The 16,023-nt window shown below is 33.8% G+C and overlaps 2 protein-coding genes across 2 annotated transcripts; one reads left to right on the top strand and one right to left on the bottom strand.

Moving 5' to 3' along the window:
* The first annotated feature begins 5,618 nt into the window (after positions 1-5,618).
* Positions 5,619-6,545, top strand: LOC123252904 (olfactory receptor 4C46-like). Its single transcript, XM_044682147.1, has one exon. It carries the CDS (start codon positions 5,619-5,621, stop codon positions 6,543-6,545), a length of 927 nt encoding a protein of 308 aa, XP_044538082.1.
* A 6,719-nt stretch (positions 6,546-13,264) lies between these two features.
* Positions 13,265-14,194, bottom strand: LOC123252902 (olfactory receptor 4C12-like). Its single transcript, XM_044682146.1, has one exon. It carries the CDS (start codon positions 14,192-14,194, stop codon positions 13,265-13,267), a length of 930 nt encoding a protein of 309 aa, XP_044538081.1.
* Between the last annotated feature and the right edge of the window lie 1,829 nt (positions 14,195-16,023).

Raw genomic sequence — 16,023 nt, 5'->3', positions numbered from 1 at the left:
ACAAAAATAGAAAAAAATCCCTAGCTTCCTGCTTTCTTCTAATCTTGGTTTCATTTGTTTTATTTGTACTAAAACTTTAAAATTTAATATCATCAAAATTACATATTTTAGATAGCCTTTTCCAATAGTTTAGAAAGAAAGTGCAGATGAGATAGTTAGCAAGTCTGGGAAGATAAAGTGAGAGATTTTTGGGATAAAGGAGACATGGTTGTATTTGTAGGTAGTTGAAAATGAGCAAGTAGAGAGGGAGACATTAAAAATAAGTTAAAAAATGGGAATCAAGAAAAGGACAATGTTCAAAAGACTGGATGGAATGACATAACTTGCACGAATGCATATCTTAGCTTGGGTAAGAATTAAGACTATTTCATCATGTGAAACACAAATGATGGAAGAGAAAGTCACAGAGGTCATCCAAGTAATAGGAGATGAGGAAGAGAAGAAATTCAAGGTGAAGAATTTTACTTTTTTTCCTTTTAAATAAGTTATCAGCTGAAAAAGTTGGGCAGGGGGAGAGAGAGGCATGTGAGGATTGAAGAGTGAAAATTTTGGAAGAATTTCTGTGGGGAGTGGAGAAGGTATAGAATGGAGAGGGTATAGAGGGTATATATAAGGGATAAGATACCTTGAAGCAGTGAGAATTCAGTTGAAATTATGTAGCATAAATTTGTAGTGCAAACTATCCTTTTCATTATATTTCTATAACATAGTTATATTCCTAAACCATAATTTTATTGGCTATTCCCCATATGATAGCATTCCTTCAACTTCATTGCTTACTGTAAGTGTTAAAATGAATGGTTTGGCTAAATTTATGGAAATTATGAATCTTTTATTCATGAAAGAGGTGAAAAGAGTGAAATATAAAAGGATAGAAAAGACATTAACATATCAAACTAAATATTGTTCCAGTGCTTGGTTCAGCAAGGACTTGTTAACGTTCAATCAAAATTAAACTATCTCCAGAAGACGGGAAGGGAAAATCAGTTATCCATTCAATCAAGTTCCCTCCAAGAGGCAGGTCAAGACAATGACTGGAGCTGAAGGTGACTCTTGTGGCTGATTATCTTCTTGGAGCCAACACTCTTCTTGAAGCCAACTTCCTTCTTGGAGTTCACTCTCTACTAGGCTCCCTTCACTAGAGTCAACTTCAACAGACTCCCTGCTCAGGGATCTTCATGGCTGTAATGGTGGTTTCCCCTCCCTTCCCCTTTTCATGGGGGCCAACAACAGTTTCCAAATTGTCTGAGTTGTCACCTTTGGATTCACACCTTTCTGAGTGTGTGAACTCTTACATTTCTGGCTGTTTGAGTTTGGGGGAAAAGGTGGAGCTCTCTAAGTATCTTGCAGGCTTCTCACCTAGCATCAAGTAAGCTATGAAGTCACTAAGTGGTTTGTGAGCTCCTCCACCTAGTTCAAGCTTGTGTTGAGATAAAAAAGAGCTAATCTTGTCCTCAAAATCTAGTGAGGTGCTAAGTAGGGGTACCTAAGTTATTGTCAAAATTTTATCTCCAACTAGGCAAAGAGAACAAAGGATTCTCTTTTCACAAGTGTAAACTCAAAGAGAACCAAGAATTCCCTTTCACATTACAACAAAAGGAGTGTGTGTGTGTGTATGCATATGTGTATATATATATATATATATATACATATATATATATGTGTGTGTATATACAGACAGTATATATATTATGTATATAGAAACACATGCATAGATAGTATACACATTTTGTGTATAGATAATATATAGAATATACATTGTGTGTGTATGTATATATCTGTAAATACATATGGGTCCTTTCCTCTCTTTTTGAGTATAGATCTATTATTAGTATTATTGAATCAGATAATATACACAGTTCAATAACTTGTATGTCATGGTTTGAAATTGCTTGCCTGAATAACTGGATCAATTGATAATTCCAACAACAATGTATTAATATGCTAATTTTACATAGCTATTCCAGCATTTGTCATTTATCCTTTTTTTTATCTTTGTCAATATTATTGCTATAAGGTAGAACATCAGACTTATTTTAATTTGAATTTATCTAGTTGTAAGTTATTTTGACCATTTTTCATATTATTATTGATAGTTCAGATTTGGATTTCATCTTAATGATGCCTTTTTATACTTTTTGAACACTTATTTTTTGAGCAATATATTTCCTTGGCTATAATTTTCCCCTGGCTGTATCAGTGGCTCCCAAACTTTTTTGGCCTACCGCCTCCTTTCCAGAAAAAAAATATTACTTAGAGCCCCTGGAAATTTTTTTTTTAATTTTACTAGCAATTAATGGGAAAGATAAATGCACCTGTGACCATCACTGCCTCCCTGTGTCACTGCAGCACCCACTAGGGGGGCAGTCGTGCCCACTTTGGGAATAACTGAGTTAGATGATCAAACTAAAGAGAATGGTACAAATCATCATAGAGTGAATGTAAATTTCTGATTTGAAAATATTCATCTGATTTGAACTGGAAGATCCATGTGATTTCAGTGATGCTCTGAAATAGCAAGTATTAACTGAGGATCAAGATTAAAAAAGGTAAAAAAAAACAAAATCTTGATATTTCTATTTTCCCTTGTTTCATCCAAGTCCTCATAGTAAAATATCTTACATTTATATCTATATATATCTATAATAGAAAAAGTCATAATAATTTAATTATCAGTTATAATCTCTGCCTGCTAGCTTTTTACAACTTCTCTACTGACAAAAATGAGATGGGTTGAAAAAATAAGGATGAAATTAACTGAAGTTCTACAGTAATGGATGCCCATTTAGCAAGTGAGGACTGTACATCAGGCATTTGCATTCAGTATAACATTCCCTGATTCTGCCCTTCATGTAGACCATTGAATCTTTAGTGAGACAGGTTCAAAATGTAGGAGGCTTTGTCCTACTTGGCATATTCCATTATCTTACTTGCAGGGCAGACAAATGAAGACTCCAGTATACAGAGATGAAGGAACCAGTTATGTGTACATTGTTTCAAAAACACATTCCCCAAATAATAGGTCTTCTGCATCAAAATATTTCTAACACTGTTGATAATTAATTCCTCTGAGAACACAGCTCTGGGTATGAAAATAGGTCCCTGAACCTATACAAGATCCTATTTAGACATATTTCTCAAAGGTTAGGTAAAGGGAATTGAGGTATAAAAATAGATGGTCATTTAGAGTCATTTATTCCTTTTATTTCATGAAGGCAGGCATAGAATCAAGGTGTCTTCCTTAGTATCTATGTGCTTTGTTTGTTAGAGAATATATTACTAAATAAGGTTCAGTTTTCTTAGATACAGGACAACGGAGATCCTGGAAGAAATGATGCTGAAAAACCTTCCATAAAGCACCAAGTCAGTATTTGAACCAGTCTGCCAACATCTTCCTACGCAATAAAAACATCATCATGAAAATGAGAATTCTCTTGAATACATGAAAAATTATTTGTCTGTATCTGTAAATAGGACTGAGGTAAGTTCTGACCCCACCCACCAAACTCCAGTGGGGCTAATACTTAGTCTGATTTATACATTTCATAATTCCTTACAATTTAGTTCATGGTTTTAATGGGATTTAATCTGCAGTATAACACTAGATTCTTAAAACAAGCCTAGAAGCAAGCATGGAAAATAATGATGTAATAAGAAAATACTCTACTATCACTGTCAGGATATTTCATTTTTTACCTAATTTAATTTTCCAAAGCCACATTTGACTCCTCCATGAAATGAAAATAATAGCATTTGAAAGAGTCTCAAGATGGGGAGGTAGTTAAGAAAAGGTTTTAGTAAATATATGTATTGTATTGGGGGTATTAAACATATATTGATATAATATTATATATAATATAGTTTAATATATATAATTAATATATATGGTAATACCATTTATATGGTAATAGAAATAAGATTTAATAGGGAAAGGAAATGAAGGAACGAGAAAGGCATCAGTTACCAAAGGTAACAGAGACAGATTTAGCGCTTCCAAGAGGGGTCTTCTAACTCTTACATTAGACCACAGTGCCTTTAAAGAGTAATTTTAAAGTTGTAATAATTAAAAAATTTAAAATATTTATAACATATACCTATAGATAGCACAAAAGTCATAATAAAATATAAAATGTTGGATAAAATAGAGGACAATAAAATAGCTGTGTAAACTGTAGATTTTCATCCCTTAGAATCTAATTGTTTTAACTGTGAGGACTTTCCCTACCCTGACATCAGATCTAAGAAGTCAGTGAACCAAATTAACATCCTACCATTCATACTTTTGTGCCATAGGGAAAGTAAATTAAAAAAATTTTTAAAAATCATTTTTTAATATAAATCAGTGAGAAGAAATAAATGTCTTAACTAACTAAACCTTATCAGTTTGTCATGGTGAAAACATTGTTAAAGCCATGGAACTTTAGAATTTATTTTTCTTTCCTTATATCTTTCTAAAAGTTGTCTTTATATTTAGCATGTCAAGAACTCATTGAACACTGATTGTTACTATAGTATTATCAGTATTATCTATCCCTCCTTGTTGTGTCATTTGCTAATAGATTTTGAAAATCAAAGTAAATGATAAAAATCTCAACCTATTCAGGGTTCTTTAGGGATACTCCATTGTAAGATAAAGATAAAGAATTTTTGTTTGTTCTTTGTATTTCAAAAGTCAATGCACCTCAACATATCTAAGTATATTATCAAGTAGGAAATAGCAATATATCATGACTATATAAATAGAAGGAGAAATCTGATTGAATGATTTGAATAATTATTGAAATGTCTATATTATTAAATTGATGTAAACATTGAAAAAATAGCTCTTTAAGGTGCCTAAGGAGGGAGTATATATAATCATATCATGAAGTCATAGACTTCATGATAGAAGATACCATAGAGGGTGAAGACCAATACTTCCCACCATTTTCAGACAAGGAAATTAGGGTAAAGAAAAGTTAAATGGCATGGCCAGAGTAAGACAATGAGGTGGTGCAGTGAAAATAATGAGACTTAAAATTCAAAACATATGAGTTCAAATACTTCTTCAGAAACATCTTACCTGTGTTACTCTGGGAAAATAACAACCTCATTTAGCTTCAATTTTCTCATCTCTAAAATGAGTAGAAGAGTAGCTTCTATTTCTAAGGGTTGTTGTGAGAATGAAATGGGATGGCATATGTAAAACACTTTGAAGACAATGACAGTTGTCTAATCATAAACTAATATATACTTCTTTACAAGTACTTTATAAATGCTAGCTACTACAATTTATTATAATTATTAGTAGGAGCATCCTACTAATCTGAGAAGGATTTGAACTTACTCTCCTTAGGCTCAAATCCTCTGTTCAAGGAATTATACCATGTGTCTCTTCTCTATTCCATTTTGCATATAAGGATGAAGAGATTCAAAGGGTATAAATTGCCTACTTAAAGTTGACTCAGTACTGGGAGACCATTGAGATATCAATGTAGTCTTCTTGGATATCAGACCAACCCTCTTTTGACATTTTCTTTCTAGAGGAGAGGTTGATCAATATAAAGTTCCCTTACTGAAAACTTTCTTTCTTTGCAGACAAAAAACTCTTGCTTGAATTCAACATTCATATGGAATAAATGGATAATGGAAAAAATGTAACTGAATTCATTCTACTGGGGCTAACAGAGAATCCAAAGATGCAAAAAATTGTTTTTGTTGTGTTTTTTATAATCTATGCCATTACAATGGTAGGTAACATACTTATTGTCATCACCATCAACATTAGTCCAACCCTGGGTTCCCCTATGTACTTTTTCCTTGCCTACTTGTCCTTTATAGATGCCTGTTATTCCTCTGTTAATACACCTAAACTCATTATAGACTCACTTTATGAAAAGAAAACCATTTTCTTCAATGGTTGTATGACACAAGTGTTTGGTGAACATTTCTTTGGAGGTGCTGAGGGCATCCTACTCACTGTAATGGCCTATGACCGCTATGTGGCAATTTGCAAGCCTCTGCACTACATGACCATCATGAATTGGCGGGTACGTGGCATCTTGGTTGGTGTGGTCTGGATAGGAGGTTTACTCCATGCAACTATACAGATGCTCTTCCTGAGCCAATTACCCTTTTGTGGTCCCAATGTCATAGATCATTTTATGTGTGACTTAAATCCTTTGCTCACTCTTGCCTGCACTGACACTCATACCCTTGGTTTATTTGTTGCAGCCAACAGTGGTTTCATTTGCTTCTTAAACTTCCTCCTGTTGATGGTCTCCTATGTTGTCATTCTGTCCTCTCTGAAGACTCACAGTGTGGAGGGGAGACGCAAGGCCCTTTCCACCTGTGGTTCCCACATCACTGTAGTTGTTCTATTTTTTGTTCCTTGTATTTTTGTCTATATGAGGCCTGCAACAACCTTTCCCATTGATAAAGCTGTTGCAGTCTTCTACACAATTATTACCCCCATGTTAAACCCTTTAATTTACACACTGAGAAATACCCAAATGAAAAATGCCATCAGGAAGTTATGTAGCTGGAATGATACTATTGCTAGCTAATAATGGGTTCCTAATGAAAATACCAGATTCAAAGTCAGGGGTGAAGGGGTGGAAGGGAATACATGAAAAATAATTATTCTTTTGATGAGTGAAGGAAAAATTCAAGGATTTAAAAAAAAGAAATTGGCAAATTATGTTCATTGTGTCTACATTTAGAGTTTTTCTTATATAATTTCTTGAAATACTTACAAGGGCTCCCTATTGGGTACTATGTGGTTAGTTTTTTTTTTTCCCAAACTGTTTTTTTTACTGCAGCCAATGAATGGAGAAAAGAGGAGAGATGAGAAAATTGTAGGACCTACAAAGAGATCTCATTTTCCCCTTAATTTCTGATTGTATACATATATGAATTAAGTAAGCATCAGGTCTCCCCTTCCCCCAGGAATAAACTGCTAGTTCAGTATTGCCTATCATTAAAAAGTTTAATTAAATTTCACAATAGTTTTGTTTGTCCTTACTCTGTGAACAGGCATTGTGTGCCATGCCCAGTTCACAGTTAGTACTCAGTAAATGCTTATTGACTGACACAATGCTATATGTGAGATATACATAGGCAAAAAAAGTTTCCTTGTAAAGCTTGTAATATATGTAGAGGAAAAACAAAGGAGATACAAAATCAACAATAAATAGTTTTGGAGGAAACACTATACATTGAGTGCATATGGGAAATCACATCAGTTCTCTTGTAATAGATAGCACTTGATTTAAACTTAAGTTTGCTAGGAATTCATGTAAGTGGAGAAAAGAAGAGGTTATCTTACAGGCATGGGATGCAGGAATAGCAAAGGAGATGGATTGAGATATGTGACTGTCAGCAAGGTGGCATATTTTAGAATGTAGAATGTGGGAAGGAGAGTAATGTGCAGATTCAAATAGTCACAAACATATCTCTGGGTCACATTTCCAAACTCCACTTTCTATATTGTAAACATTATTCTTTGAATATGGTTTAATGGACTCCAAATCCATCCAATCAGTTAAACTATATTTGTTCGGCTTCTCCATCCTGTTTACAAAGAAGAAATGAAAAGTCTTTTTCAAATATACTGATAAAAGCTGGGCACACCATATATTGATCATTTAGAAATTCAAGAAAATGCATATATTAATCTCTATATCCATATCTATATAAATTTTGTATTAATCTATATCTTTACAATTTATATAAATTCATATATGATTAAGATTTATCTGGCACAACTTTTCTATATAAATAAAAGACTGGCTTTTTTGTATTTGCTATTCATTTTCTGGACATCTATCAATTTTTCTGCTTTCAAAATGTGGTCTTAAGATTCCTGAAGATTGCAGAGGCCTTTTCAGAGGATTTTAAAGGTCAAAATTAGTTTCTTAATAATAACGAGGCATGTTTATTTCCTCAATGTTAAATATGACTAGATAAAATGAACATAAACCAAAAGAGTATCTATCAAATCCATCCCTTGTCATTCATGGTTATAACACCCATCTACACTGCAATCATTTACTATGAATTATATCAGTCAATTAAAGCTCAAAGACATGATGAGAGAGTTTAATTTGATTAATAAATATATGAAAAAATTAAGAGGAATTAAGGACCTGTATAAAATGCTACAACATTTATAATTTAATCTCCCTTTCTACTTGTAGACCATTTTTCAATCTCTTAATTTCCTGGAGTTGAGTCAGCATGGAAATTAAAAATCTTATAACATTTTTCCTGCCTTAAAGTAAATATGAAATAATTAATAAATGAAAAGGGATTACTTCTGAAGCTTCCATTGATTATTTCAACTGTATCTTCATAAATGGCTTGCATAACTACTTAATATAATGAAGAAATGCATCCATAGGGTTTGGGCCTCTATCTATCCCTGCAACAAGGCTCTGAAAAAGGCATTGCTCACATGTTACAGAAATGAATGTCTGCAAAATGTGACATGACTGTCATAAATGTAACATAACCAAGCCAGAGAAGATGTGATGGATTTCTCGGAGTCTTCAAATTCAATCTCTTTCCCACTCCTCAAAGGTGCAAATACTTATTTCAATTCATATAACATCCAAAAGTAGAATGTCTTTAGAGTGCTATGACATGAAAGACAATTCATATATGTTTCAGTACTAACAGTAGTTATGGGAATAGAATTCTCAGAGTTCATGGAGGGTACTCTCCCAAATAGTCCATATATTCACAGCATCAAGGTTCTGAGGAGTGAAAATCAATGCCAAACAAGGATCAATGAACTATAAGAACATGGAGGATAAAGATTAGAAGATATATTCTTAACATGGGCTCTGAAATCTGTTTGTTGAATATTTTCATTAATACATTTCAGCATAATTTGGTTTTCATCATAATTTGATATGTTTGGTGCCCTTAAAGTACTCTGAAATGAAGTGGCACAGAGTTCACTAGACTCTAAAGGAGAAGGAGGTCTATCATATATACATACACACACAGACACACACAAACATGCACCCCACACAAACAGAACCACAGCAATTAAGAAATTATGTTGTAGATATAGTAATAAGATTAAAATATAGGTTTAGAAGAGTTGAGGCATATGAAAAGGCAAAAGACTAGGATATTATTAGCAGAAAGGGGATTTAAAATGATGGAGGTGGAAGAATGAATAACATGTCTGAGTTTATGAGTTTATTGTAGGACATCATAATAAACCAGTGAACTTGGATAATATTTCCCTGGGCATGTTAACATGCATATTGGGAATACTAAGTATGAGATCAGTAAGAAAGTCAAAGCATGTGAATTAAAACCTAAACTCTTTGAGAAAGGAGGTACCTATAATGCATTGCACATGTGGCTGTAAAAAAGAACTCTACTTCTCTACCAGAATGGCAAGGGATAGAAAACTTTGAACAAGTTCACTACAGAATGTTGTCCTGGATTCAATGTCTTAACACAGCACAATAAGATAAAAGGCATGGTGGAGGCAGAGAGAGGAAGGAGTCTTAGATGAAAGACATTTAATTTTCAGAAACCATATTATTTATTTAACAACTAATTATACACTAATCATATATTCATTCATTCATATATTTTAATTCTTTCTTTCACTCGTGCATTTATCTTCATTTTCTAGTTTACTTATTGGAGGCTGGGTCTCACCCAGGATGGAACAGTGACTCATGGACCCAATCCCGCTACCGATAGGCATGGGATATTTGGCCTATCTCCATTCATGAACTGGACTACCTATTCACTGTCTGGTGGTCTCCTGATCCCCAACTTGCCATCTTGTCTCTAGACTTATTGTAGATATATGAGTACTTAGTCCAATGCAGTGCAGCAATCTGGAACTCATAGGCTTACTGGCATGTAGATATTCCTCTTTCTTATACATTCATATATGATTCCTTAGCCACTTAATCACTTTGGACATATGTCTTCCTTTTCAACCCTTTACTTTTGTTTAGTAACCATAATGAAAATACTTTTGCCCTGAAGTCTGTTATTTTACCTAAATTTTGTAATCCTTAGCAATTCTTTCTAGATTTTTCTGATGATACTATGTTCATGTTAATCACCCAAAGTGGGAACCTGTCATCAACTTTGACCTATCCTTGGAAGCTCTCTTTCATAGTCTGCATATATACCACTCATCAACATCAAAATTTTCTTTTGTTGTCATCAGAAGGTTAAAAAATAGTTGATCTAGTCATATTTAAGGGGTAAATGTTTGTTATTATTTCTTAATTCTTTTTCTTCTGACACATGTAAGATTGTTTCTCACCTAATGGTGCTGGAAGCTAGCCAGCAACTCTAGGGGTCTGAAAAGGTGTACAGTTTAGGTGAGAAAGAATGAAGCAAAAACTGGGAACCATCAGTTTAACACGTTATCTCATGACTGTTCCACCAGCCCCTGAGCTTGTGCTTTATTTTATACATTTTCTCCAAGAGCAGTTTTTTCTACAAAGTACATTTGAAATTTCAGCTGCATAGAAACTCAAGGTTATAAGAATTACAACACAGTTGGCATATAGCACACAATTTTTTTCTCATGTAGATTATACCCAGAAGAGACAGTGTTCAAGGTTAAAGGACAAGCCTTACTTTATCTGTTTTATTTTAGTAAAAGCTTCCCATATTTCAAAAAGTATGTTAAAGATTGTGGGGTATAACTCAGTGTGGGAAGGTACTAAAGTGAAAATGGAATTTGCTTGGACCTGCCATGCAGTGTCCTTGGAACGTCTGAAGCAGGGAGAAAAAGATACAAGCATCTTCTGCTATTTTCTGCTATTCTAGGCTGAGGGAAATGGTCATTAACTCATTAAATGCTGGTTTACTATAGGGTACTTAGGGACTTTCTATAGGACTTGAAGCTATACTAAAAATCTAGATTATAATAGTTTCAATAATAAAACATGTTGATCAGAGGGGATTCACAGAGAGGGGTCAGATTGAGTGAACCATCCATCCTATGGCCTGATTTTCAGGCCATAAGAATCAGCACAGGGCTTTGCCATCTGTATTGATCTTGATGGGACCCTGATAAAGACCCTATTTCTCTGAGTGACTCCTGGCATAATGGCACTTATGTATCTTCATCTTTATTCCTCAGAGAGCATCTAATTGCTCTTTGGATGATCCAGATTTATGTTTTTATGGGAACAATGTATGGATCTTTTAGTTACATGTGGTAATTGATTTTCATTTCCTTGATTCTCTGTTAAATTCTTCTCCCCTATAGCATCTTGCTACAAGTCAGATTTATTGTTAATTTATTATATTCTTCCAATATTTTTCTTCTCATTTGCTTTTAACTTTAAGTTATTTAGTGTCATCACTTTTTATATTACATATATTTCTAATTGAAAACTGGAGGTAAGGGTTCTACAAAACATTTTAAGTTCTCTTCTTTGAAGAATAAAACCTTTACTTAAATAATAGAATGCAGTTATTTGGATGGGGTAGAGAGGAAAATAAAACTGCTCACTAAATGTAGGTAAGTACGTTTACTTTACTTCTATGTATATTGAAACTACAATCATCTTTTTCATGTTTGGTTAATATTATGCACATTTTCTCAAGATGGCAAGCCATACCAACAAGGGTTGAAAAAACTGAAAATTTGTGACCTTGAGCAAAGAAGACATGAATAGTTTTAAGTGACAATTGTCTAAAGCAATTACTTTCCTAAATATGTGCTTTTAGAAAATTAAATCAATTTGGTCACATGGGAAAATGGGTAAAATTTGCAGATTTTAGCTCAATGGAAGGAAAACCTAACTACCAAATGGAGTTATCAGAAAGAGACTAAGAGACTGGGCTGCCTTGCTATATAATAGGCTTATCCTAACCTGGGAAAAACTGACTGATCATTTACTGGGGCGAGTGTTTTGAAGGAATTTTTATGGATTTGATATTGGTTAGAATTGTTGGTCTCTGGTCTCTGAGGTCTCAGCAAAATATTCAATTCACTGAAATCGAAAATCTTCAATTTCAATTCAGTGACTCTATGGTATCGAAAGTGATGAATTTCAGAGAATTATCTGAATAATCACTCCTTGTGACTTCATTTACATGCAAAGTCATTAAAAAGTGGATCTAAGATTGCTCTGAAACTCCAAATACCAGTATTATTTGCACTTGTATCAATTTATTCAACATGCTTTCTACTACAGTCTATACTATATTCTGATAAAAGACTCACAGTATTTTATATTTATAAGAATTTGTGATAAGCATAATTCTATCATCAAAAGTAAAGAACTATTTTCACAAAAGGCTTGTTGCAACCTTCAGTAAATCATTTAAAGATAGGTATATGTAAAGAGTGGGGACTGGATCTCCAGTCAGGAAGAATAATCATTAACTATGTGACTCTGACAAGTATCTGCACTTGACTGGTAAAATGAAGAATTTTAACTGATTAATTCTAAGATTATAACATATGGCTAACTTAATATTTCTTCATCCTATGAAGTTAGAGAAAAGATATTTGTTCTTTCTCTCTAGCTCTGTATGAAGTGAGATGAGGTAGGTAATTCAACTTTAGATTTATATAATAGTCTGCTATATTGATAAAATGAGAAAAAAATCAAGTAGCCTTTGTAAATAAGCTAATGCTTACCAACTACACTAAAGAGATAAATGTGGTAAAGTAGATACAATTAATTCCTTTTATTCTTTAAAATATTATATTGTCCCTCCCCCATGAGTTTGACAGAATAAATAAGTAATTAAAAAATTCATAAACAAGACATGAAATGATCAATTTTGGTAACTGCATTAAGTTTCAAAAATTTCTATCTGGGGAAAGCAGCCACCAATGTCTTCAAATCAACTTGTTAAAATGCAATGGATTTTTCTCCAAATGTATTGTATAATCAATGTCCATGCATGGAGAAAGATCCAGAAGGAAGTGACCTTTGGTCAGAAGAGAACTGTGGCCGTGTTGGGGCTTCTGAAAGGGAGTCTGCTAGATAAGTGAGTAGGGATCGAGAGAGATCTAGATGGGTTGGGGAAAAACTCAACCTAGGAATTTGGGGAAATTGAGAGATAAAAGCTGTTATATCTCAATCACCATTTTCCTAACTAAATAGTTGCTAAACTCAGTTATCTATACCTTGTTAAAATATTAAGTCCTGAAAATGTTCTTTAAATCTCATTTTTCTAGGACAATGATCACTTGTTACAGACCTATTCAATACTTTGCTTTCAGTTTATGTATATTAATATTAATAAGGATATTGTCTTGGTGATGTATTTACTTATCACCTAAATTAACTTTCCTTTTCCAGAGTTTCCTCATGGCATTTTTCACCTCTGTGTTCCTTAGTGTGTAGATTAAAGGGTTTAACATAGGGGCTACCATAGTATAAAAGACAGCCACAGCTTTATCTACAGGAAGGGTAGTCACAGGCCTCAGGTACACAAATATGCAAGGCAAAAAAAACAAGATTACCACAGTGATATGAGAGACACAGGTGGAGAGGGCTTTGCGTCTCCCCTCTAGACTATGATTCTTCAGGGAGCGTAGAATGACAACATAGGAGATCATCAATAAGAGGAAGTTGAACAGACAGATGAAGCCACTGTTAGCTGCCACAAATAGACCAAGGGTGTGGGTGTCCATGCAGACAAGATTAAGCAAAGGGTACAAATCACACATGAAGTGATCTATGATGTTGGGTCCACAGAAAGGCAACCAGATTGTAAAAAGAATCTGGATTGTTGCATGGAGAAAGCCCCCTGTCCAAGCTACCCCCACAAGGATGCCACACAACTTACTATTCATAATTGTGGTATAGTGGAGTGGTTTACAGATGGCAACATATCTATCATAGGCCATCACTGTAAGTAAGATGATCTCAGTAGCACCAAAGATGTGCTCTGCATAGACTTGGGTCATACACCAATTAAAGGAGATTGTTTTCTTTTCTTGTAGAGAGTCCATGATCAGTTTAGGTGCTGAGGAAGAGGAATAGATTGTATCTATGAAAGACAAGTGAGCCAAGAAAAAATACATGGGGGAGCTTAGAGCTTGACTGTTGGTGATGGTCACAATAATGAGAACATTGCCTGCCAATGTTATCATGTATAAGACCAGAAACAATGCAAATATTATTTTCTGCATCTTCATATTCTGTGTAAGTCCCAATAGGATGAATTCTGTCACATTCCTCCCTTTCTCCATCTATGTAACGTGAAGGAAAAACGTATCAAGAGATGCACATTATCTACAAAGAAAATTGAATAAATATACAGTGATTAAATAATCAAATATACAAGTATAAGCATGTCATTGAGAATAAATGATCATTTACTATCCTTTTTTTAAAAACTTTTTCAAGTGATTGTGACTTTACACCTTCTAAATACCTATTCCAGTCTTTCTTCCTAAAGATAATAGTCATCCTATTCTAAAACAGGGAGCCCTACAGGGAAATCGCTTTCATTTTCAAAGTGAAGGCCATTTTAAATGAAGAGAAATATTGTCCAATTTTTTTTCTGAGTGAATGGAATTTGATCTATGGGTTAGCAAATTTTCAAAAAAGAAATTACTTATAGATCTTTTCCCCCTTCTGTCATGTAAAAGACTATAGGGATGATAATGATATCTCTACTGATTTCACCTGGGGGGTTGAAGAATGTGGTCTAACAATCCAAATTGGTACCAGATGATCTTTTAGAAGTGTATAAAAATTGCATGTTTCTGCTATAGTATTTCATAAGACAATGTGTTCCCTAAGCTTAACAGTAGAATACTTTTGGAATGTAACATGGATTGCTGACATGCGCTGCAGTCACTGGTCTTTAAGGGAAAGAAGTTCTAACCTATGCAAATCCATAATTTTTCCTGATTTTAATTGAAATTTTTATCTGACTGTACACAGCAGTTGGTAGTGCAATAGATATAATACTAGACATGGAGTAAGGAAGACCTGAGGCAAATACAGATTCAAACATTTAAACTTGCTGTTTGACTTAATTTTTTAATTCAGTTTGATTTAGTTCCCTCATCTTAAAAATGAGGAAGATAATATTACCTACCCTGAAGGATTTTTGTGAGATCAAAAGAAATATTGGATAAAATGTACCTGGTAAAGTATCTGACATATAATAGGCAACATATTAATATTTATTATCTTTGCTCCCACTTCTGGACACATAGAACAATGAAATGTTAACATAAATACTGCATCATTTTTCTCACCTAAACATCTTGAACTTGTTGACAGACATCTGAAGTCTTCTAGCTCAAGGAATCATCCACTCTCAAATTGGCAAAATAGCAGGCCCTAAAATATCACATTATTTTTGTAATTTGTCAGAATTTTTCACTATTACCTTCTCATTGTGAAAGAAAATGTACCTGCACATAATTTACACTCATTGATTCTAATTACATAATCTAAGCCCAGTTAGAATGAGCTTCATTTATCCCTCATTCATACAATAGTACTTATATCCTTTCCAAAACATTTTATTTTTATAGCCTGTTTGTCCATTTCTGAAGACATATTTAGCATGTTAGAAAACCTAGGACTGAAATTTCAAGAATGATGTGTTCTGTAAAGGCATTTTCCTCCTACTCCTCCCAAGCAGTCTTGATACTGTAGCTGGTTTTCTTCTCCTGTGTTTTCTTTTCTTCTTTGTCTTTCCTTCGTTCTTCATTTACCTTGCCTCTTTCTTCCCTCCTTTACTTAGATAAATGATCTCGGCAGTTTGGCAAATAACTACCTTTACTGACAATTTCAGTGCTTCATTTTATGAACTCTTTGTTCCTGTCCAATTAAACTATTAACACTTTCTAGAAAATGCCTACTTCCATGAACTAAAACTATTAGTTTTGATAGCAGTGCCCTCCATCTTCATTTCCATTAAGAAGCCTTGTCTTTCTTCAAGACTAAACTCAAACATTGACTCTGTTGTGATGCTCACCTTCAAACCTTCATTTGTTATTTTTCTTCCTCAAATATTCTTGTGTGATATGTGCATTATAAAATATATAATATAATAAGT

This window comes from Gracilinanus agilis, chromosome 6 (assembly GCF_016433145.1).
Source record: "Gracilinanus agilis isolate LMUSP501 chromosome 6, AgileGrace, whole genome shotgun sequence".
NCBI lineage: Eukaryota > Metazoa > Chordata > Mammalia > Didelphimorphia > Didelphidae > Gracilinanus > Gracilinanus agilis.
This window is presented reverse-complemented; position numbering and strand designations above follow the sequence as displayed.